The 24,500-nt window shown below is 62.0% G+C and overlaps 1 protein-coding gene across 1 annotated transcript; it reads left to right on the top strand.

Moving 5' to 3' along the window:
- The first annotated feature begins 355 nt into the window (after window positions 1–355).
- MMP15 (matrix metallopeptidase 15) lies at window positions 356–20,424 on the top strand. The gene is made up of 10 exons (XM_079759504.1): window positions 356–718; window positions 11,223–11,371; window positions 12,020–12,148; window positions 13,488–13,795; window positions 14,123–14,284; window positions 15,405–15,658; window positions 16,039–16,177; window positions 16,773–16,923; window positions 17,043–17,158; window positions 18,511–20,424. Exons 1-10 carry the CDS (start codon window positions 560–562, stop codon window positions 18,957–18,959), a joined length of 2,016 nt encoding a protein of 671 aa, XP_079615630.1. The 5' UTR covers window positions 356–559; the 3' UTR covers window positions 18,960–20,424.
- Window positions 20,425–24,500: the final 4,076 nt, after the last annotated feature.

Below are 24,500 nucleotides of genomic sequence, written 5' to 3'. Positions count from 1 at the left end.
AACTCGCCGGGGACGTCGGGCTCCGGCTCCCTGGCTGGCTCATCGCTCCGACCGGCTCCCTGCGCCTCCTCCCGGGATTGCGCGGGGGACCCGGGCCCGATCGGGCGCGGGACGAGCAGGGTCCCCGGGCGGGAGGCGCGCGCTCTGGGCAGCGCCCGGCCCCGGGCATGGACAGAGAGAGCTGGGCGCGCAGGGGGCGCCGCGGGACCGGGCGGCCGGAGCGCTGAGCCAGACAAAGGCTCGGGAGTTGCAATTGCACTCGGGAGCCGGGCCCCGGGCGCCCAGGCTGCGGGACCCGGCGGCTGGCGGCTCTGGCCGGCCCTCTCCCCCGTGGGCCGGCTCCGCGTGCCGGGATCTGCCCTGCCCGCTTCTCCGCGGGCGTGGGAATTTGCCGAGGGGACCTCTGCGGCTTCGGCGGGGACCGGGACCGGGAGTCCGTCTGCCGCGCGCCCGCCGGGCGGGGAGCCAGGGAGCGTCGCAAGTTTCCGAGCCGCGTGAAGGGACACGGAGCGGGCGATCCCCGCGTGCGGCGCTCCCGGCCGGGCTGGCCGCGCAGAGCATGGGCAGCGAACGGAGCGCGCCCGGACGGCCGTCCTGGGCGGGCAGCCTCCCCGGCGGCCGGGAGGCGGCGGCGCGGCCGCGACTGCTGCCGCTGCTCCTGGTGGCTCTGGGCTGCCTGGGCCGCGGCGCAGCGGAGGACGCAGAAGTCAATGCCGAGGTAAGGACCCCCGCCCGTACTTCGCCGTGGGCTGGGAGACTTGGGGGGCAGGGAAGGAGCCACGCCCGCAGCCTGCGTCCGGGGTGTAGAAGGCGAGGAGACGAGCCCCCCAGTCCCTGAGGGTGGGTGGCGGGAGGCGCAGAAAGGGGCCAGGCAAGGTGGCCCTCCCCCAGCTCTCCCTCTGCTGTGCACCTCTCCCCAAACCCTGGGGGGCGCAGGGCTTGCCTCCCTTCCCCACCACTACAACCCTGCCCTGGGCGCTGATCCGCCCCAGCCCCGGTCCGGGAGCCGCTTCCGACGCCCCCGGCCCTTGCTCCCCTCCTTCCTTCCTTCCCTCCCTCCCTCCCGGCGGCCGATTCCTCGAGAGCCCTGCGGGCGCCGTGACGTTTTTTGCGAGTGGGGTGGGGGCTGCCCAGGGGGAGCACGAGCTGATCAGGCGGCGCCCCCGCGTCCCCGCCTAGAAAGCATTTAGTCTGGGGTACACAGGCACGCGCGGGGGCCGGGATGGGGTGGGGGGGATTCAAATCTCCTAGACCGCAGACTCGGGTGGAGGGGGCGCTTTGGCGACTTTCTTGGGCTCTTGGACCGAAGCCGCGCCACGGCCAGGTGGAGTCCAAGAGAGAAACCCAGTCTCCCCGGCCTTCCTGGCCTCTGGAGTTTCTGCGCCCAGGCCCCTTTGCGCAGAGGACGGACCCCGCACATCTTTTCACCCGGAGCCCGCCTGACGGGGCCCCTGCTCTGGGTCGGTCCCATGGGTGGTCAGGTGCGGCCTCCCGGGGAAGAGCTGGGTCTAGCCAGGACTAGCGGCTCCATGGAGTCACCCAGCGCCATCCTTCAGGGCAGGATAGTGAGGGCACCAGCTCCATTGCCCCAAATTAAAAGTGGGGTACACTCTTTCCCCACTTCTTTTTTTAAAAAAATATATTTTTATTGATTTCAGAGAGGAAGGAAGAGGGGGAGAGAGAGAGAGAAACATCCATGATGAGAGAGAATCATGGATCGGCTGCTTCCTGCAAGTCCCCCAGTGGGGATCGAGCCCACAACCTGGGCATGTGCCCTTGACCAGAATCGAACCTGGGACCTTTCAGTTCGCAGGCCGAGGCTCTATCCACTGAGCCAAGCCGGCTAGGGCCCCCTCTTCTATGATCCGGTTCCCTGCCCCGACTAGGAAGGGAGAGTGGATGGCCGGGGAAGACCCCCTCTGCGCTCGCCCGGGTAGGCTGGGGCCTCGGTGCCCTTGGGCCGGCCTGAAGCCTCCCGCTGCCGGGCTGAGCGCCCGTGCTCCCAGCCCCCAGCGGCTTCCCCACAGCTCCCTACTGCCTGGGAGATTTTCCGATGGAAGTCTGCCTTTCCCCGCCCTACTTTAATAAAAGCTTGGAGGAAGGGCAGGGAATTCCTCCCGGCTCAAGTTACACCTCTCCGCCAGTTCCCCACCTGCTCTTCCCTTGCTCCTCTGCCGGCCAGGGAAAGCTGCAGGGAGCCGGGTCCTGGCAGGAGGTGGAGTGGGAACCCAGCCCATGCCCGGCCCAGCCGCCTCCCCCTCATTCATAGGGACAGGCACTCTGGGGGCTTCTGTGGGTGGGTCTTGCCCCCTCAGCCTGTGAGCCAGGTACCCAGTGAAGAGTGTCTGGACCCACCTGCCGCTCTCTGGAGTGGAGTGCTAAAGGATTGCAGGTCATAGACACACCCGGAGCCGTTTTTTAATCCACTGAGAAGCAATGGCATCGCGGCACAGGAAGCAATTACCTACCACGCTGGAATTTGGTGGCCGTGCATTATTAAGTGTCATCTTAGGTGGCCAGGAGATGAGGTCCTGGGACCTGCGGTCTGCAGGGCTTCCTTCTCTCCTTCCTTTGCTTCTGCTCCTCTGTCACCCCCTCCTCTCCCAGGTCCTGATGGGGGTCACAGACCATGGCCCCAAGTCTTTGGTGGCATTAGCTAGAGATTCTGAGAGTGACCTGCAGCCTCTCTCTTGCGGAGAATTTGGGTTTGGCTGCTGCTGGAAGAGACTGGAAGGTTTAGGGGGCCCAACATGGAAACCAAGGTAGATGGAGGGCTAGAGACAGGGGGGCTGTCCCTGCTCCTGGAATTGGCTTTGGGGTACAGATTGTTCCTTGGAGTTTCGCCAAGTTTGGCCAGATCTAGGCCCAAAGAGTTGAATGGCTTCAGCAGCCAGTGCATTTGCCAGGAGGCTTGGGGACAGTTGTCCACACGCTCTAAGACCAGCCTCAGAGACTCCTGGGCCTGGCCTGCACCCTGTGTCCAGAGCCTCCCTCCCCTGAGGAAGCGCTCTGGTCCTCGTCCCAGAACCCCCCCCCCCCACACACACACACACACACAGCTCAGGTCACAGCTGGCACCTTCTCTGAGCATCCTGGTAACGGAGCCAAGGCCAGCCCCTCTCCCTCCCAGGCAGAAACCACAGGAGTTTCACTAGACTAAGGAACCAGGAGTCTGGCATGTGCTAGGAGCTGGCAGACACCTGCAACCTGCCAAGCCCCCTCCTGGAGAAAGCTGTCTTTCTTTTTTTCTTTTTTAATATATTTGTATTGATTTCAGAGAGGAAGGGAGCGGGGGAGAGAGATAGAAACATCAATGATGAGAGAGAATCATTGACTGCACACCGCACACCGGGGATCGAGCCCACAACCTGGGCATGGGCCCTGACCGGGGATCAGACTGTGACCTCCTGGTTCCTAGGTCGATGCTTACCCACTGAGCAGCCAGGCAAGGCTGTCTTTCTTCAAGAAGTCACCGCTGAGTTACTCTGCCCTGTCCTACTCTCTCCCTTGGATGCCGGATGCCAGGTGCCAATCTCCAGCTGTTCTGGGCTGGAGCCCGATGCCCCGCCTACATGCAGGCCTCACCTGACTGAGGTAGCAGCTGTAGCTCCTGGCCTTCCCCCGCCCCCCGCGCCCCTGAATCCAGGCCCCCCTTCAGATCCGTTCCGCTCTTGTTGGCTACTGCACCTGGCCTGCTTAAATGCCATTGGTTTCACCAGAGAAGCTATGGTCTCTTCCCCCTGGCCCCCTGCTCCCCAGGTATAATCTCAGGCCCTCAGCCAGCCCCATCCAGATGACTCAGGCTGCCACAGGTCACAGGTATGATGCAGCTGCCGCTAAAGCATGGGCACACTCATCTTCCCTGTTCAGACTCCTTCCTGTGTACCTTTCTTGCCCCTACCTGGCTGCTGAGCAGAATGAGCAAAAGGAGGTGGGGGGGGGTGGTCAGCTTAAATTCTGATTTTGGCCTCCAGATCTGACTGGGGAGCCATAGCCCCAGGTTTCCTGTGCTCCGATCTCTGCAGGCACTTCCATGCTGGCCACCCCCTCCTACACTCTTATTAATACCCTTTCTTAACTACGGAGCAGAAACTCCAGAGGCCCGGGCCAGCCCTTGAGGAAAGTGTGAGCCTTATTATTGGCAACCCTTCTCCCACCCATCCCTTCTTTTTAGTCTGTTCTCTTTCTACTAACAAACCATCCCTCCATAGTGTATCTGAAAACCCCCAGAGAACTGGACTGATGGGTGCCGCCAGGGACCCAGGATCCGACTGGGCCGTGCCCCTCATGCCCAGCCCTTTGCCAGGTCCCTGCTTTTGGGCTGCTCTGGGGTCCCCTCAGTCAGCTGCCTCCTTGAAAGATGCCCTCCTTGTTTGAACAAAGCATCGGTCCAACCTGCACATTCCAACCTTTGGACAAACACCTCACCTTGCTCCACCCAAGAAGGGTGGAGAGGAAATGACATAGAACCCCCCCCACCCCACCCCCCAAGAAGCCTTCCTCCGAACCCCAGCACCCACTGCCCAAGTTCTCTGATGCCAACTCAGAAGGGCAATGCTGGCCAGAATGGAAAAGCCCCTCCCTGCTCAGTGCTGGCTTCTGGCTGCCCGCTCCATCCACCTTTTGTTGCTGCTCCAGATGTGTCCTGCCATAGTCATCTCTGCCCAGCTGGGAGCTAGACTTCTGTGAGGCCAGCTATGGTCAGCACACATTAAAGTGGGTGCTATAGACTGAGTGTTTCACCAATGCCCCCCCCCCCCCACCACCAATGCATATGCTAAAACCTAACTCCCAAGGTGATATTAGGGCCTTTGGGAGGTGATGAGGTGAGGAATAGAGAGCCAGCATGAATGAGATTAGTGCTCTTAGAAAAGCTCCATGCCCCGCCCACCATGTGAGAACAGTGAGCATCCAGGAAGTTTGCAACCAGGAACAGGGCCTGCATGGATCCTGACCACGAAGGCACCCTGAGCGTGGACTTTAGCCTCCAGAACTGTGAGAAATAAATGTCTATTGTGATAAGCTACCCAGCTTATGGTATTTTTGTTATAGCAGCCCAAATGGACTAAGATAGTTGGCATCTTCAGATTCGTCCCAAGATTTATGTGGCTCACTTTGGAGCCTTCTCCATCGCAAAAAGGGTCCTGGGAAGACTCCATAATGAATGTGAAGACCTGGGACCCTGAAGGTGGCTGAACACTCTAGGCCTGCGGCACACAGTAGGTGCCATCTGGCAGGATGAACCCCAGAAAGACCTGGTTCTGGGATGCCTGGACCCTTTGGGGGAGGGAGCACAGAATTTGCAGCCTGGGGCAAGAACAGCAGAGGTATTAGAGCAGGACATGAATGGAGAGACAAGGATGGATGCCTCAGGCCCGATCCCATTCCCCATGGGGGGACAGCGAGAAACAAGCAAGACTATTCAACCTCCAGCATCTGGGCTGACAGGTGAGGGCCTGGGTCCCAGCCATGAGCCAGCCTTGGTGGATGCCCCCATCCCATTGCCATCTGATGGTTGAGCTACTGGAGCCAGGGTGCCTGGAGGCCAGAGTCCAGATCAGCTCTCCAAGCTGATCCTTGGCTCCGGATACCACCCTATTCTCCCAGGAGCAACTGCACCCTTGAGGGTGAGAGCTCAGCGTCATGTCCTACACTTGTGGGCATGGCCCCTGGTACCTAGGAAATGGTGGCAAAGCAGTGACAGTGAGGAGCAAACGGCATTGGCTACTGAGCAAGTCATTGAACCCATCCGAGCCTCAGTTTCCCTATCTCCAGAATGAGAATAGTCAGAGCACCTACTGGGTGGAGTTACTGGGGAGAGTCCGTGCGTTAACGTGTAAAATGCTGACTAACCGCTGTGCGCAGTGTCCTCACCTGGGCCCAGCAGGATCCCTTGCTTTTTTGAGAACCTTCAACATCTTTGGTTCTGTCCTGGGCAGGGCCCACGGCTGTTTGGTTAGCATTTTCACATTTAGTTCTGGTATTGACTCTGTAAGCGTCGGTGCTGTCATTCCCCCATTGTACAGAAGAGGAAACTGAGACTGGGTGAGAGAAAGGCCCCAGCCAGGGGTGGCAGAGCTGGGATCTGCACCCAGTCGGTCCGGCTTGGAGCCTGAGCGCCCAGCCCCCACGCTGGGTTCAAGCTGCAGGTCAGAGCCAGAGAGCCATCCTGTGGAAAGCCCCAGCCAGGTGGGAAGGGGACGGTGGAGGTGAGGGATGGCCGAACCTGGAGACTGCCCCCTCACCTGTCCGGCCATCCAGGCTCTGCCCTGTGGACATCCCCATCTAGGAGATTAACACCTATTGAGGGTTTCCAGGTGAGGCCCGGGCCTGGCCCCCAGCCAGCCGAAACCACTAGCAAACAGGCCTCTTTCACCCCACCCTGCCCACCCACTGGCCAAAGGACCCTGCTGTTTCCTGCTCCAGGTTAAGGAAAGCCAGGCAGGCTGGGAGGCCACAGGTAAAGAAGAGGCAAGAACACAGGCCGCGAGCCTCCTTCCTGCTTCTCTGGCTGCACGGCCCCGCGCCCCCCAGAGCCCCTTCTTCCACCCGCAGCCTTCCCTTCTCAAAGGGCAGTTATAGAATTGCTCGGATATGGACCGTGCTGCTTTTAAAGGTAGTAAATTATCCTCCAAGGACGGGGTGGCCTGGCCGGTGCGGCCTTGGGGCTGGTTAGGTCACCTGTGCTGTCACCCCTGAGCGGCCGTTGGGGAGTGAACATTTTGCAGAGGAGGGCCAGGGGCTGGGAGACCGTTACTCCAAGGCCTGCTCTGTGGACAAGCAGGCCGGCCCACGGGGCAGATGTCACAGGGGCAGGTTTCTGCTCTGCCTGAGGAAGGGCGAACCGTCAAGGCTGCCTGAAGATGGAACGGGCCTCCTTGGTGGCAGTGAGCCCCCCATCTTTTCAGGGGAGCAGGCCTGATGGGACCCTGGCCCAGTGGTGGCCCATGGAGGTTTCAGTGAAGTAGTTGGACTTGATGGCTTTGAGGTCCCTTCCAGCCTGAGACTGGGGGAGCCTAGGCCTGCTCAGGGTCCCCTAGCTGGGAACATGGGCGCCTGGCTCAGACCCCATGGACAGGGTTGGGCCCAGCGGGCCTGGGGTGCATGCGCTGCCTCTGCAGAGTCTGCGACTCCCCCAGGCTCATCATCCCGCTCTGTGCCCGGCATGGCCTTGGCTTGCACCCAAGAGCCCTCAGACTGCGACGCGGGGTGGGAGCGAGCACAGCAAGGCCCTAGCGCCCTGAAGGGTCGGTGCATCCCCGGCCGGCCCAACGCGATGCCTTTGTGCCTGTCTGGGCAGCCCCGCCAGAGTCTGCTTGGAGAGCCTCGGGTGACCGGGTGACCGAAGCAAAGCAGAGCCCTGCGACTGTCCTTATCGTGCAGGTTCTGATAAGGCCGGTGGGGGGAGCTGGCTGTGGTGACAGCCGCAGCCCCCGCCCCTGCCCCCACGGCTGTGCTTAATGCACAGTATTGATCGATCTGGAAGCTCCTTCCCAGACACACCCTCCCTGCGGGCCTGCCTTGGCATTGTCTCGGCAGTCCTGGGGGGCAGCCCAGCTGACATGGCCCAGTGCCCAGACCCAGCCAGAGCTGGGGAGCGTGGGGAGGATCAGGCGCCCTCCCCCAGTGCTGTGCCGGGCACTGTTCCTGGGAAGGAAGGGCCAGAGCCCCCGGTCCCCAGCCTCAGGCCAAGCGGAGCTGGTGCTGCTTCGCGAGCAGCCTGGTCCGGTCGCACTGCTTGTGGGCTCGGGCTCGAGCCAGATCGGCTGGGCGACCCTGGATGGGCCACTCACCCTCTCTGAACCTCACCGTTTGTGTAACGGGAATGGGTTCTTGTGAACATTGACCGGGTGGCCAGTCTCAGCCCTGGCCTGCTGCGCGTATGGCCTCTCCTAGGGGCAGGGGGCCAGGGATCCCCTCTCAGACTCCTGATGGCCCCACATCTCCCTGCCTGGGCCCAGCCACTCACCGGAAGCATCTGTGCACACCTGTGGAGCTCAAGGAAGAAATGGCTGAAGGAGCCAGGGTGGGCGGGGTCTTCAGGATGGGCTGCAGGTAGGAGGGGCCTCGTGGCTCCAGAGTTCTCTTTAGAACCTTCCCTGCTTCCTACCCAGTGACCCTCGTGGAGGAGGTCCCTCTATTCTGCTGCTTACTGGCCTCCCCAAGCCTCAGTTTCCCCGGCTGAGAAACCAAGTTCCACCTGCTTGGCCCTCCACTGGTGAGACTCTGTGAGGGGAGGGAAAGGAGGCCCCTTGGATAAGGGACAGTCAGTCCCCACCACCCCCCGGGGGAGTAGCAGGAGCTGGGACACAGCCCCTCCCCTACTCGGTCAGCCATGGCCTTGGAAATGGCTCCCCACTTTTGTCCCATGGCGGCAGAGCCCCTCAGGAAGCTGGGGCTTAGGGTGCAAGCAGCCCAGCCGTGCGCCCCTGTCCCACACTGTTCCCTCCTGGGCTGTCACGCGTAGCACAGCAGCAGGGGGGAGAAACTCCCCCCTGGACACGGGAAAGGAAAGGCCCACAGTCCGTGTGGGAGGCGTAGATGGATTGGCAGCTCCGATCCATCAGAGCTGCCGGTCAGTCAGGCACACTCTGCTTCTTCGCCTTGTCATTCAGAGGTTTGACCTCTGGGCCCAGTGTTTCTGCTTCCCCCCACCCCCTCCCATGCCACCCGGCCTCCGCTTCTGCTACTCACCCTGGCGTTGGCCTGGAGGCATTTGTCACCAGGAGGCTGAGGGTTCGAGGCTTGGCTGATACTGAGATGGAAGCTCTCGGCTTCCCTCAAACTCAAACAGGTGCTCATCTGTGTGAAGGAGGGTCCGTAGGCACCCTTGGGACCTTCCCATCAGCCCCTGAACTGCAGCCAGAATTAAAGGCCCCCCACCCACCCCCGTGCCCGACCCATGTGTCTCAGTGGTTGAACGTCAACCTATAACCCAGGAGGTCACGGTTCGATTCCCAGTCAGGGCACATGCTTGGGTTGCAGGCTCGATCCCCAGTGTGGGGCGTGCTGTGGTTCTCTCTCATCATTGATATCTCTGTCTCTCTCTTCTCCCTTCCTCTCTGAACTCACTAAAAATATATATATATATTTTTAAAAGGCCTCCCCCACCCCATGCCCTCTGCTGGGCTCTGAGCTCCTCCCTGCAGACAGGCCCAACTCGCTCCCCTCCCCCCACCCCAGGGCCCCAGCCGGAGCCTCCCCCTCCCTGCCCTCCTGTCACTCTGCAGACACTGCTAATCAGCCCGGGTGCCTGTGATTGAGCTCCCGCAGATATTTTTACCTTATGCAAATAAGTGATGTCAGGTGCCCTCGGGAGTCAGCAGCGGCCCCGCCTCCGGCTGATCCCTTTCCCTGCGGAGCTGGCCCAGCATCATGACCTCACCTTCTAGACCTCTCCAAGCTTCTCCGGGAAAATCAGCCATTAAGGGTGGCGGGTGTCCCCCCTTAGACACACACCCAGGAACTTGGGGAACAGTTTCCCGTGCTTGGAAAGAGCAGGAGCTGAGGGGAGGTGCCCAGACTGTGCCAGTGTCTGGTGGAGCGGAGGGAAGGTGCTCTGGGCCACACAGCTGGGCTGGGCTGGGCTGGGCTGGGCTGGCAGGGCAGGCCCCCCGCCCCCCCAGCCGCCCCGCCCTCACCTGAGATGCGCAGCCCTCAGGCCCTGTTGGAGCCTGGAACCCTCAGCCCCGTGGGTAGAAGCAAAAGCCTGCCCCGCCTGGGACAGCCCGACAGCCCCGGCTCTGCCGTTAATGGCACGTTTATTGAGCACGTTCCCCTGCCCAGCACAGTGCAAGCGCTAGTGTCCCCGCTGAGTCCTCACAGAAACCCAGGATGTGAGGCAAGTCCTCAGAGCAGAGCCGCACCCCGACGAGGCTTGGCTGGAGATATCCCCAGCCCTGTCTGTCCCCAGAGCCCTGGTTGTTCCTCATCCCCCGCTCTGCCTCCTGGTTCTGTGGCTGTTTCCCGGGCCTGAGAAGCCTGGTGGCTCTGAGCGTGTCTCTGCGCTGCCCTCCTGGGCCCAGCAGCGCCCCCTCCAGCGGCAGTCCGGGTGCTGCAGAGCCCGGGGTGTGGCCGGATACCAGGGCTGGGCTGAGGGTGGCACTGAGGGAGCAAGTCCCCCGAGGAGCTGGCTGTGACACGGGTGGCAGACAGATCGGGGCGTGGCCCTGGCCAACTGACACCTGGCTGTCAGCCCAGAGCAGCCACCATGTTCGGTCATCATCCTGCCTTGTGGGCTCGCAGCAGGCCTTCAGGTCCCGTCACTCGGGGGGCACCCAGAGACCCAGGGCGGGCCAGGGAAGGTGCAAAGGACACCTTTGCATGTGGCCAAGGCCCACAGAAGTCCCTGGCCTCTGTGCCCCAGCCTCCCACTGTGGTCGTGTGCTCATGGCCGTGGGGCCATGAGGTGGGCAGCCCTTTCTCACTACAGCTCGGCCAGGCTCATCAGGGATCCCGTCCTCCTGTCATCCTAGTGGGGAAGACAAGTGATAAACACCTAAGTGACCTATGCGGCGTGCCAGATGGTGACAAGTGCAGGAAAGGAGGAGAGGGGGTGCAGGGTACAGCAGGTGGGGGTCTTTTTTAGTGTTGTCAGAGAATACCCTCCAGTAGGTGAGGCTGAAGCAGAGACCTGAAGAACATGGGGTGGGAGCTGTGCAGACATCTGGGAGGCCGCAGCACGTGCAAAGGTCCTGAGGCAGGAGGGAGCCTGGCTGGGTGGATGGTAGACGTGAGGGCTGATTGCTGAGGTGGGGTCAGGTAGCGAGGGCCTGGTAGCTTCTGTAAAAATTGGCTTTTCCTCTAAGATGAGAAGTCTTTGGAGACCAGACCTGACTTGTAAAGGGCTTTTGATTGGGCTCTCGTGTGAAAATAGACCCAAGGGCCCTGGCCGGTGTGGCTCAGTTGGTTGAGTGTCGTCCCATGCACCAAAAGGTTGCCAGTTTGATTCCCAGACAGAGCACATGTCCAGGTTTCAGGTTCGGTTCTGCCCCCAGTCCGTTTCTCTCTCTACCTCTCTCCCTCTCCCTTCTTGTCTCTCCCAAATTCAATAAAAACTTTTTTTTTTTTTAAGAGAGGGGAAAAAAACACCGCAGGAGGTGAAAGCAGGGAAAAGGAGATGAGCTAGAGCGGCTCTGGGCGGCGGTGGTGGGCGGCGGTCTGGTGCAGGCCATTTGTATCCAGAGCCAGCTGTGCTGACCCTGGGGGTCTCTCCTTTGCAGAACTGGCTGCGACTCTACGGCTACCTGCCTCAGCCCAGCCGCCACATGTCCACCATGCGCTCGGCCCAGATCCTGGCCTCAGCCCTCTCTGAAATGCAGCGCTTCTACGGGATCCCTGTGACCGGCGTGCTCGACGAAGAGACCAAGACGTGAGTCCCTCTGTCGGGCCCTTCCCAGAAACCTCCTGGCCCCTGCCCTCCTCCTGGCCTGCTCTCGTGAGGTCTTGGCACACGGGGTTACCAGAAAAGCGTGGTCTGGAGAAGAGATGGCCGATGGTTTGATCCTCTGTGCCAGCTCTGATGGGTGGGGAGTGGCTGCCTGGAGCCTTGTGTTGAGAAAGCTCCTGAGGCCGAATCCCAGCTTGGCCACCGGAGCGTAGGGTAGATGAGTGATGTCCGCCATCACTGATAGGAATGGAGGGACTCGGTAGCATGCAGGCCTGGGTTGGGGCGGCACAGTTCGGCTTTGCTTGGAATGGGACAGAGGGGGAGTGACCCAAAGCCCCATCCTTGATGAGCATGCACAGAACATAACGGATCAAGGGCAGGAGGCCTGGGGAGTAACGGTCCCACCCCGGGGTGATTCCGCTGAGAAGGGGCTCACCTCTGCGGAGGCCTCGCTGGGCGTCCCGTCTTCCAGGACAAGATCATGGTACCCATTTTCCTGGTGAGGAAACGGAAGCTTAGCTGTCTCCCACCACACCCTACGAGGCAGCTGAAGGCCAGAGGTGGGAGGGTGGGCGGAGGAGGACTGCCTGGAGGAGGCTGTGTGCTCACCGCTCCCCGCCCATGAGCCAGGTGGATGAAGCGGCCCCGCTGTGGCGTGCCCGATCAGTTCGGGGTGCATGTGAAAGCCAATCTGCGGCGGCGGCGGAAGCGCTATGCCCTCACCGGCAGGAAGTGGAACAACCCCCATCTGACCTTCAGGTAGGGACCCCGGCTTCCCAGTGGCCTTGTCTGGAAGGTTTCCTTTCTCAGCAGTCCCCCACCCCCCTCAGGGTGCCCAGTATAGACAGTCCCAACCCACTCTGGCTCCCACGCTGACCGCGGCTGCACACCCCAGGCTGTCTTCCTCCTGAGAAGGTTGGGGACCTTTGGAGTGGCTTCCGCTCTCTCCTCCTTCCCTCCCCCGCCCTTCCCCCTCCCTCTCTCCACTCCCCCACCCCCAGCTGCCTGGCTTGGCCTCACTGCACCCGCACACACTGAGGGCCTCCACAGTGCGGGGATGGGGTGTCGGGCACCTGAGGGTGGGGGACGTGAGGGGGCCGGAATCCAGGCATCTGCCGGGTGGGCAGGCAGCAAGCCCCCTGCAAAAACCCTCAGGCACCGTCCTCCTCTGTGCCGAGTCCTCGGGCAAGAAGAGCCTCCGAGCCTCGAGCCTGTGGCGGTCCCCAAGGGCTCCTCTTCCTGTGTCTGTCCAGCCACGGCCCCACCAGAGCTCCGTCGCCCCAGGAGGCGTAGCTCCCACGGCCTCTTAGACCCCAGGCCCCCAGTGAATTCACGGTCCAGCCAGCTTTGCTGGAGATCCGTCCGGCACACAGACGCTTCCTCTGATTTAACGAGCTCATTCATTTCACCCTCACGGGGACACCGTGGTGAAAGCACTAACCTTTACCCATTTACAGACGAGAAAACTCAAGTTCAGAGAGAGAACTCGCTTGCCCAAAGTCACACAGATAATGGCCTTGAACCTCAGGTCAGCCTGACCTGGAACCCAACATTCAGAACCCATAGCCCCGTGTTCCCCAAACCTCAGCCATTTGCATTGCCCTTTTTGGGTCTTTCAGCTACATATCCCCTGTACATTCATTTACTTAACGTTTTCTTCCAGAAAATAGGCCTATTTGGCACAATGCAGCCTTCTTTGGTAATATCCTAATGAATCCCTGGTTTTGACATTCCTCTTTTTAAAATTCACCTCCAAGTAGACTAATGGCTGATATTTCAGGCATCCTTGTTACATCAGTTCAGACCTTTTCTTTTTGGAGAGAGAGAGTGAGAAACATCGATCGGTTACCTTCCACGCATACACTGACCAAGCATCAAACCCACAACTTGGGCATGTGCCCTGACCAGGAGTCAAACCAGCAACCTTTCCGTGCATGGGACGATGCTAACCGACTGAGCCACACCGGCCAGGGCCCAGCTCAGATCTCACGCACGCTCTGTGAGGCCACGTGTCCTGGCCTCCAACCCAGCGGGTGCCAGCAGTGGGCAATAGCCCCAGGCCCTGGGTTCACGCGTCTGTCTCCCCGCCCACCTGCAGCATCCAGAACTACACGGAGAAGCTGGGCTGGTACCACTCGCTGGAGGCGGTGCGCAGGGCCTTCCGCGTGTGGGAGCAGGCCACGCCCCTGGTCTTCCAGGAGGTGCCCTACCAGGACATCAGGCTGCGGAGGCAGAAGGAGGCCGACATCATGGTCCTCTTTGCCTCCGGCTTCCATGGCGACAGCTCACCCTTTGATGGCACAGGCGGCTTTCTGGCCCACGCCTATTTCCCGGGCCCTGGTCTGGGCGGGGACACCCATTTCGACGCCGATGAGCCCTGGACCTTCTCCAGCACCGACATGCATGGTGAGAACAGCTGGCCAGGCGCGGGCAAAGGAGGCAGAGCTGGGAACGCAGGGCTGGGAGGGGAGAGCTTCCCCGGTGCGGTCCTCGGGGACACTGACATTTGGTCTCAAGCTGTTGTCCTACCGTCTTCAAGGAGTGGGAGGGAAGAGAAGGGATCATTGTACCCATTGCTCAGATGGGGAAGTAGGAGGCCCAGAAGTCAGAGCAGCTCAGCCTCTCCTAAGAGCGGAAACAAGGGCAGGCTCCCTGGCAGCCTCAGCCCACAGTGCAGGGGGCCAGGTCCTGGGCCAGGCCAGAGCTGACGGTGCTGCTGCTGTCCCACCTCAGGGAACAGTCTCTTCCTGGTGGCAGTGCACGAGTTGGGCCATGCGCTGGGGCTGGAGCACTCCAGCAACCCCAGCGCCATCATGGCGCCCTTCTACCAGTGGATGGACATCGACAACTTCCAGCTGCCCGAGGACGACCTCCGGGGCATCCAGCAGCTCTACGGTGAGCGAGCGAGCGGCACGGACACGCTGGTGGACTCTGCACGCCTACCCTCAACCCTGCCCCACGCGGCATAGGTGCTGCTGCTGTCCCGTTTTGTAGATGAGAAACTGAGGCCCAGAGAGGATTGGTGACTTGTCCATATCACTCAGATGATGCTGAAAATCAAACCCAGAACCTACACCCAGAGCCCTCACAGTGGCTCCTGCTGGAGCCTGCGAGAAGGGGGACGCGGGTGTTCCATCTCTGACCCCCTCTCCTCCTAGCCTCAGTGATATTCTTATTAGACCAGAGGTTCCAGGACCCCATTCCTCCTCCTGTCGCTCCCAGCCCTGTCCTGGACGCTCCGCTAATATTGTCGGTTTATCACTTCGCAGTGTCCTCAGGCAGGAGGCACCCCCTCACCCAGGCCCCAGTGGTGAGGTCTCCTGAGGGTCGGTTTGCTGGGCCAGGGCCTGCGCCCAGTGCCCACGCCAGGCACCTCACTGGTACCGGCAATGCCCACCTTGCTGGGCACCTGGCAGACGTGCCTCACTGTATCCCTAGCAGCCTGGGAATCAGATGGAACTGGGCAGGGGTTGCTGTGTGTGTCCCGCGAGCCTCCAGTGGAACTGGGGAAACCGGGGCCTGGGGACCTAAGCCCTGCGTGGGAAGGTCAACGAGGGGGCCCTATGGAGAAGGCCCTGTCTATCCACAGCAGACCCCCTCCCTAACACCCAGAGGGAGGGTGTCTGCTGTGGACAGACAGGGCCTTTCACCGGGGTGGGCCCTTCGCCTGGGGCACGGGTTTTTCAGGCTGGGCCTGGGGTCCCAGGGTTCTGAGGAGGACAAGGCTGGGTTCTGGGGCCTCCTTCACACTTCCTTTTTTTTTTTTTTTTTAAATATATTTTTATTGATTTCAGAGAGGAAGGGAGCGGGAGAGAGAAACATCAATGATAAGAGAGAATCACCGATTGGCTGCCTCCTGCACGCCCCCTATTAGGGATCAAGCCCGCAACCCGGGCATGTGCCCCAACCGGGAATCGAACCATGACCTCCTGGTTCATAGGTCGATGCTCAACCCCTGAGCCACACCGGCCGGGCAGCTTATTCATTTCTTGTTCCCCCTCCCTGGACTCTACAGGCACCCCAGACGGTCGGCCACAGCCCACCCGGCCCCTCCCCACTGTTACACCCCGGCGGCCAGGCCGGCCAGACCATCGGCCCCCCAGGCCGCCCCAGCCTCCACCCCCAGACGGGAAGCCGGAGCGGCCCCCAAGGCCAGGCCCCCCGGTCCAGCCCCGAGCCACGGAGCGGCCTGACCAGTATGGCCCCAACATCTGCGACGGGGACTTCGACACGGTGGCCATGCTGCGTGGGGAGATGTTCGTGTTCAAGGTCTGGCCCCTGACCGTGCCTCCCTCAGCCCCTTGGCCCAGATTCAGAGTCCGAGAGCACCCCTCCCCACCCCCACAGCCGTGCCCCACCTGCTGCTCAGCACCCCCACTTCCTCACTGAGCAGCCCTGGGAAGCCAGGAGACTAGACTGAGGAGCCCCAGCCAAGGGATGAGGGATCTCCCTGGAGTCCTACAGCAGGCCAGGGGTCTGCCCCCGCCCCCCCCTCGCCCCTTCCGCCGAGGGCTCCCCGCAGTGCTGCCCTCAGGATCTCGGTGCCTCCTCGGACCCTCCCTGGTCCAGGCAGGGTGGTCCCAGGTGGTCCCTCTCCCAGGCCGAGGCAGCGCGCACGCTCTGCCCGCTCACACCCCCGCCCTCCCCAGGGCCGCTGGTTCTGGCGGGTCCGGCACAATCGCGTCCTGGACAACTATCCAATGCCCATTGGGCACTTCTGGCGAGGTCTGCCCAGTGACATCAGTGCTGCCTACGAGCGCCAGGACGGCCGCTTTGTCTTCTTCAAAGGTGAGCTGGGGTGTGGGCGGGGCTGGGCCCGAGGAGGGGGAGGGCAAAGGGCCTGGCACCCATTGGGCAGCACCTTCATCACCTGTGTCCCAGGCCCCCCCCCCCCAGAGCTTCAGTGAGGCAGCAGCTCCCCCAGGACAGGGCTGGGCCCAAACCAAAAGTGGGGAGCCCTGGGCCGTGTGCTGGGGTGCCCCAGGGAACAGCCCTCAGACCCAGAGGCCAGGCAGGGCGCTCTTCTCTACAAGAACTGCTGGGGGTGAATGTTCACATGGGAACGCAGGCCCTTAGATGTCGTGTGACTGGGGTGTGGTGTGTGTTCAGGTGTGAGCGGTGACATGCGTGTACTAATATGTAAACGAGTGTGTCACAGTTGTCCATGAGGGCAGAGTGGGTGTGACACAAGAGTGAGCTGCATTGTGTGTGTCAGTGCCTGTCCTGTGTATAAGGGTGTGAGTGTTACCGTGTGTGTGTGTGTGTGTGTGTGTGTGTGTGTGTGTGTGTGTGTAAGATGAGTGGATGTGAATGGATTTGTGGGCCCAGAATAACCTTCCTCCGCCCCCAGCCCTGCTCTCACCACCTCCCGCTCCTCGCACAGGTGACCGCTACTGGCTCTTCCGAGAAGCGAACCTGGAGCCCGGCTACCCACAGCCGCTGACCAGCTACGGCCTGGGCATCCCCTACGACCGCATCGACACGGCCATCTGGTGGGAGCCCACAGGGCACACCTTCTTCTTCCAGGAGGACAGGTGAGCGCCCTCCCCACAGGGAACGTGCCCCTGCTCCCAGGCCCACCCGGAGAGAACCCGCCCACGGGGGACCCGACGCCAGGCCCACGCGGGCCCACGGTCTGTGCTTTCGGTCACAGGTACTGGCGCTTCAATGAGGAGACACAGCGTGGAGACCCCGGCTACCCCAAGCCCATCAGTGTCTGGCAGGGGATCCCCGTCTCCCCCAGAGGGGCCTTCCTGAGCAACGATGCAGGTACCAAGGCCAGCACCCTGCAGTCTGCCCCGCACGCGCCACCCCCTCCTCCACACCCAGGGGGCGGGGCTAGCCCCAGGCCATCATCAGACATTGTGAGGACTTGTGTGGGGGACACAGTTGTGTCAGGCCTGGGCTGCTGGGAGCTTCTAGCCCAGGACCCTCCTGGTCCTCCCTGTAGCCTCACCAGCCCGGTTTACAGACGGACACACTCAATCACGAGCTTGAATAAAGGGCCCCAAACCCCACAGCGAGGAAGTGGCGGGGTCAGGAGTCCCACCCAGGCCCGACTGTGTCCAGAACGGGCGCTCAGAACCGCCCTGCTCGCCAGGCAGCCTGCAGGCAGCCTCGAGCTTGGCTCAGAGCGATGGGATGGGAGTCCTCCCAGGTGCCCACTCACCCACTGGAAGGGAAGCCAGATCTCTGTCATTATAACGGAGCTGTGGCTTTCACTTCTCCAGGGTGGCCTCTGGCGAGCTTACAAGAGCCATAGCCCTGGTTCTTAGGTTCCCTTCGGGCTTTGCGATGGCTCAGGTGATCGCCCTACTTCTGTGCGTGATGCCATCCCTCTGCCGCTGCTCTCAGCTCCCTGCTCAGCGGGGTGTAGACTCACCCCATGATTCTGGCCCTTCCTGGGGCTGATGGGACGTGGCAGGACGCCCAAGGCCAGAGAGCCGGGCCAAGGCAGTGCTGGGCTCTGCTCCAGGTCCGCTGCAGGCGGGCTGTGTGGCCCTGAGCGAGACACGGGCCGGCCTCATGTCGGGTGAAGCCAGACCTGGGACAGAGGACAGGGTCCCCGGACTGCAGCCTCCTGCCCAGCAGGCTGTAGGACCCTTCCCCCTGCACTGCCCTCGTCGGTGTCAGCCCCGCCAGGAAGCACAGGTGACCTTGACCCAAACCCTGCCCCCCTCTGCAGGGTTTGGGTCAAGGGCACCTGTAATTGGGTAGAGGCAGATTTGAAAATGCTCAGGGATGCCAGTAAAAAGAGGTTGTTTTGTGTGTGTGTGTTGTCATATCCTCACCCGAGGATATTTTTCCCATTGATTTTTAGAGAGAGTGGAAGGAAGGGAGAGAGAGACACATCTATGTGAGAGAGACACATCGATTGGTTGCCTCCCCCACACACCCAACCTGGGGCCGGGGATTGAACCTACAACTGAGGTACGTGCCCTGGACCAGAATTGAACCTGGGACCCTTCGGTCCACAGACAGACGCTCTATCCACTGAGCCAAACCGGCCGTGACAACAGGAGGGTGTTCAGAGCCAGGGCTCCTGCAGCACGTCCTGGTCTTCTGCAGGGGTCTCGGCTGATGGCGGGCCCCGCTCTGACCCCTGCCTGCTTGCCCCGCAGCCTACACCTACTTCTACAAGGGCACCCGATACTGGAAGTTCGACAACGATCGCCTGCGGATGGAGCCCGGCTACCCCAAGTCCATCCTGCGGGACTTCATGGGCTGCGAAGAGCCGGGACCCCGATGGCCCGACGTGGCCCGCCCGCCCTTCAACCCCGACCCCGATGCGGGTGCAGAGCCCGGGGCAGGCGGGGACAGCCAGGAGGGTGACGAGGGCCGCGAGGCTGGCCCAGGCGCCGGGGCAGGGACGGACAGGGACGGGGGCAGCCGCGTGGTGGTGCAGATGGAGGAGGTGACGCGGACCGTGAACATGGTGATGGTGCTGGTGCCCCCGCTGCTGCTGCTGCTGTGCATCCTGGGCCTCACCTACGCCCTGGTGCAGATGCAGCGCAAGGGCGCGCCCCGCATGCTCCTGTACTGCAAGCGCTCCCTGCAGGAGTGGGTCTGAGCCGCCTCCTGCTCCTCACGGTGCTAGGGCCAGGCTGGCGGCGCCTGTGGTTCTGAGACTGCCCCTGGGGCACCCGGCAAGAGCCTCCCGTGGCTCCCTCGGCCCCTGGGTGGGGCCCCCCAGGCCCTCCGACATCCTTGCCAGCCCTGCCCCCATTGTTTATTTATGCCCGGGTTTTGTTGTTTTGTTTTTGCACACTAACTGAGCATTGGTTTCTACTTTCCTGGCCAGGGCCAGTCCCTCAGGGCAGGGGGTAGAGCTTTCTAAATGGAGTTTAGCTCCAGACCGGGAATTAGGCCCCCACCCACCTTTGTGGAGGCCACAGCGCCAGCCAGCCGAGGAGAGGGTCAGAAGGCGCAGGTGGGAGCCTGGCTGAGCTGGGGGGGTTCTTCCCGCAGCCTGAGCCCCAGGGCCTGACCGGGAGCTCTCGGGGTCTCCGCCCACCTACGCCTTTCTCTGCCTTAGGAACAGCTAAGGAGGTGTAGGCTGCCAGGGCCACCCCAGGTCGCGGGGACGGAAGGGGGAGGTGACCCTGGCTGTGAGTCCCTGTGGAGTTTGGTTCCTTCCCAACCAACCTCTCACAACCCCAGCAGCCCGAGCTCCTTGTGCCTAAGAACCCGACCCGCCCCTGGCCAGAGAGGGGCCAGCGGCCCCCGGCTCCCACGGACCCCTTGAGCCCACACCTCCTTATCTGTCTAGAGAAGGGGTTCTGGGCCCGCCTTACCAAGGACCAAAGGGCGTTCCCCAAGGCCCCTCCAGCCAGGAGCCTCGCCTCCCCGGCTGGGCCTCCAGCCCCCAGTCTACCTTCTCTCTGAGCTATAGGGCCCACCTGGGCCCAGTCCCATCCTCTCTCACCCACACCTCCATCCTCAGGGGTCTCGGAACCCCACCAGCCTCAGGCTCCAGCTACCAGTACGCCAGCTCTCCTGGGAGAGAGGGGGCTGATGGGTGCCCAGGCTGGGGTGCTGGATGTCACAGAGCATGCCCACCTGTGTGGGTGCCCACAGCCCAGCATGCACCAGGCTTGGAGGGGGTTTCTCCCCTGCAGCTCCCTGTCTCCCTGGGCTCTGGTGGGAGAGGCCAGCAGGAGCCACTGGGGCCTGGAGGCTCCTGGGCTCAGCCCTGAGAGCGAGCTGCTCCCTTCTCCTCCTCCCCAAACCGAGCAGAGGCGAGGCTGCTGTGGGAAATGGTACTGTATAGCCGGCTCTGTCCCCCCTGCTTCCCGCAGCCCTGACAGTGGTCTGCCCCCCAGCATCCCGAGGCCCCGAGGGAAGAACTTCTCATGGGCTGGCCCCCAAATGCGGGCCCAGCAGCTTCCACCCCCTCCATCCTGAGAACGGAGAGCCAGCCAAGGGGGAACGGGGGTCCGTGTCCACCCCCATATGTGTCTTTCTGTAAATAACCTGCACTGATTAAACCGTATGGCCGGCAAGCGTGGCCTCTTTTGTAAGAGGCCTTGGGCCGGAGCTTACAGCTGGAGGGGCTACAGGTGACAGAGTCCCCAGCGGGAGTGGGGGGTTGGTGGGGGGAGGGGGGACTTGTTCCCACACCTAACAGGCCTCGCTCCCAGCTCTGTGGGACTCCTTCCCAGGGGCCCTGGGAGGGAGGAGCTGGGGTGAGAGTGAGAGGCAGCTGCCCTCAATGGCAGGGAGGAGGTTGGGGCAGGGGGCTGGGGTGGGACAGGAAGGCGTGGGGAAGATGTGTCATTCATTCCTGGCGAGAAAGGGCAGGCCAGCTTCCCACACCCTGCACACCCAGGAGGCGTGGGAGGCCCTGCTCCCATCCAGGCTGGGCTCTGAGCTGCCCGAGGACCAGCCTGGTCAAGAGGGAATGGGAAAAGATGCCACTGTGGACTCCAGACGTTCCCCTCACCTCTTGCTCTGCTCGAGGGTGAGGGGCACCCCAGATCTGCCCTCGCATCTTTGAAGCAGCAAGAAGGCTCGCCTGGGCTGGGTGCGGGCCATGCCAGGAGAGCAGGGGACACGCAGTGCCGGCCCTCAGGTCTCGGTCCGCCTTGGATCCCCCCACGCCCAGGCCCGGCTGTCTTCTGGGCCATCCTATCGGGCACCAGCCTGCACCCCCAGGAATGCAGTGACAGCTGTCGTGGGTCCCACAACTCCTCGGACAGGGTCCTTCAACCTGTTCCGGGCTCCACCCTCCCCTGCAGCTGCACACCCCTCCCCAGCCCCCCTGACCCCGCCCTTTCCTCTCTTTGTATTGAAAACTGGCTGAGAGTCGGAAATGCTGGCCCTAGGAAGCCCCAAGGCCCGTCAGGCTGCGCGTCCCCCCACACAGGGACCTTGCGGGGCGGGGGGCCTGGGGCTCCAGGAAGGACTCCATCTTCTAAGCTTTTCTGTGGCAGAAGTCACAGGACCCCGACCCAGGTCTGCCTTCAGCTGAAACCTTAGGGTCACCCAGAAGCCCGAGGTCACCGGACAGGTGGGAGGCAGTGTGGGGCGCAGGGCCCAGAGGAGGAAGGGCCTCTCACTGAGACTTGGCAGAGGGATCAGCCCGGCAGGAAACTGCCCGAGGAGCCTCCCACCCCCAAGCTCTTCAGTAAAATCTTAAGAAACCCAGTGGCCGAGGGGACAGCCAGCGCCTCTCCGGAGCCCCTTCCTCTCCCTCTGGGGCCGGCTGGGTGAAGGAGGTCTCTGGGGAGGGATGGGTGGAGCACCCCAGCCAGTCCTCACCCCCACCCCCACCCCCAGACACTAGCAGCCCCAGCTTGATGCCCCGCTGCCCCAGCATTAAACAGGAGCCTGCATCTTTAAACTGGTTTTTTGATGAACTTGGCTGTAACCTAAACTCACCCTGGGCCCCGCACAGCCCCCATCCCTTCCGCATCTTTTGTTCCTTTCGATTTTGCTAATTCCCAAGGAAGACACTACAGAGAAAGGGGAAGATGAGTCCCATAAACTCCCCCAGCCAGTACTGACACCTGGCGGGTTTTCTTCCAGCCCCTTTTCCTCCGGGTTTGCACAGCGTGGAGTTGTGGCTTCAGCCCGGATACTGCAGACTTAAACCTCAGTGGGAGGGATAATGCGACCTGCCCCCGGACCGCTGCTGGGAAGATGAACAGAGGATGGTGGCTGCAGTGCTGGCGACAGCGCCCGGCATTGGGCGGCCTCGGTGGACTGGCATGCTCCCCCGCTTACATTTTACTCGTGAGAACAATGGGGCTCAGAGAGGTGAAGGGACTTGCCCAAGGTCACACAGCTAGGAAACGGCTGTGCCGGGATTAGAACCTACAGGGACCGACTTCGCAGCAGCCCAATGCTTCCCCACCCGGAGACAGATGCTCAACCACTGAGCCACCCTGGCCTTCCCTCCCCACACATTCTAGGCATGGAAGACCCCGGGGCCACCAACAGAGCCTCCTTTCAGGCGGGGGCAGGGGCCAAGCCGGCCGCTTCCTCCCCCTCCGACTTGGCAGAAAAGCCTTTTTGTTGTGGCTCACACAGAGGCCATTCTCCTCCAGCTCCCGCGAAGGCATGGCCGGCTTCCTGCCCATCCACAGCCGCCCAGGCTGGGGGACTCCTCCATGTAGGCCCGCGAGAAGCAGGGCTCCTGCCCCTCCGTGTCCTCCAGTCCCGCCTCTGGGGCCCCAGGTTGCCAGGCTTTGCTTCCCAACCCATGAAATCACTCAAAGGGTAGAGGTCAGCCACCCCTCGGCGATTCCAGCAAATGCTGGGGATTCCAGGCCTCAAGATACTTTCAGGGCAAAGCAGTGCCCGCCTCAGCCCACTGCTCAAGCGACCTCAGGACCCACAGAGCACTGGCAGAGGCCCCTGCCAGGCTGCTTGCCCGTCCCACATGTCCCCTGAACTTGCCTGCCTCTGTGACTTTGCATATGCTGTTCCCTCCTGCTTGAAAACCCTTCCCTGCACATTTCAATCCCGTCCAGGTTGCGCAGATCCTTCGAAGGCCCGGATTAAGGCTTGCCTTTCCACATTCCCTCCCTCCCTCCCTCCTCGAGGGGAGTGCGTTTCTTCCCACCTCTGGCTCACCCAGCACTTGTGTCCAGGCCATTCCTTGCCTTGGAGCCCGGATGCTGACTGTGGCTCCCTTGCTCACAGGCTGTGTTGTCCTTGGGCAAGTCGCTTCACCTGTCTGAGATTCTCCTTCCCTCGGAGGCTAGTAGCCACACCTGATTCACACAGTTGCGAGGCTTGATTGAGCGGATCCTTGTAAACACTGAGATCGGCCCTCGCCCCGGGTACATTGATTTGTTACTGTGTCTGTTTCAGGTGCAGGGACCTGGTGGGCACTGAGGAGGAGGCATCCCTCCTCGCCTTTCTCCCCAGGGCTGTGTGTGGCATGGGGTCAGAGGTCACCAGCCTGGGGGACAGGTGTCGGGAGGAGGGACATTCAAGTCCCACCAGCTCCTCTCCCAGCTGCCTAAGCCTCTTCCTGCCGACCCTGGGGAGCAGGGCTGGCCCGGCCCGGCCCCTCCCCACCCGCAGCACCAGCAGCCCTCCTTCCCAGGCCCTGGGCAGGAGGCCCGGCTCAGGTTTCCCGCCCCCTGTGTGCCTGACACCCTCCACCCCCACATGTCCACCCACCTCGGTCTTGGCCAGAAATAGCCACCCAACTCCACCGACAGCCAAGCTCGCAGGCCCCTCCTGGAAAAACGATATCACTGCGCTGCCAGCACGCAGCGCAGCCGTCCACGGGCTGCCATTAGGAGATCATTCCGAGTCCGTGGGAAGGGCGGGGCCGCGGGAGCCCGGTAACCTCCAACAACACACAGCGCCATCCTGAAGCCTGTGGGCTTCACCACATCAACCCCCTTTCCAGATGGGGATCCTGAGGCCGGGGCGCTGACCTTGAACTATGTCTCCCAGTCCCCAGGCCAGGCTCTCCTCCTCCACACCCGCCTCGACACTCCCCCCACAACCTCCCCTCCCCACGGGGGGCCTTCGTCTTCTGCTCTTCAGCAGAGCTGAGCACAGGGTGTTCCGATGGGCCCGGCGTTCCCGATCAAGGGCGTTTCTGTGCTTCCACACACCGCGGGCAGGAGCCCCCCTTCCGGGGACAGCCCCCCTACCGTCCTGTGCGAACAACTCCCGGTTCCCGCTCAGTCCAGGGCTCTGGTAGAGCGGACCCCATCCCGATTGGTGGCCAGATGATCTTGTGAACCAGGGCCAGCCAATCAGCACCCAGGGCATGGTTCATGGGTGGGCAGGAAACTCAAGTCTAGCCAATCAGGGTCTCCTGGCGGCTTTTTCTGGAGCTTTGGGGGAGAAGCCCTAGGTCTGGGGGGGATTGCTGAGCTACAGGAGCATGAGCCTAGAGCTGCTGATGGGTCATCTTGCCACCATCCGGAGAGAGCCTGCCTCGGAGCAGAGCCAGGACAGGGGAAAACGGAGCCTCGAAGAGTCTAGAAGGCACCATTTGAGCGCCTGGATCCAGCCATTCCTGAAGCTCTCTGGCTCGGGTTTTTCAGTTACATGTACCAATAAACTCCCCCTTTTTTTTCTTAAGTCAACGTGAGTTGGTTTTGGTGATTTTAAAACGTTTATCCCAACTGATGCCCAGGGT

This window comes from Cnephaeus nilssonii (assembly GCF_951640355.1).
Source record: "Cnephaeus nilssonii genome assembly, chromosome: 20".
NCBI classification, from domain to species: domain Eukaryota; kingdom Metazoa; phylum Chordata; class Mammalia; order Chiroptera; family Vespertilionidae; genus Cnephaeus; species Cnephaeus nilssonii.
The sequence above is the reverse complement of the archived record's forward strand: the minus strand, read 5'-3'. Positions and strand labels throughout refer to the sequence as shown.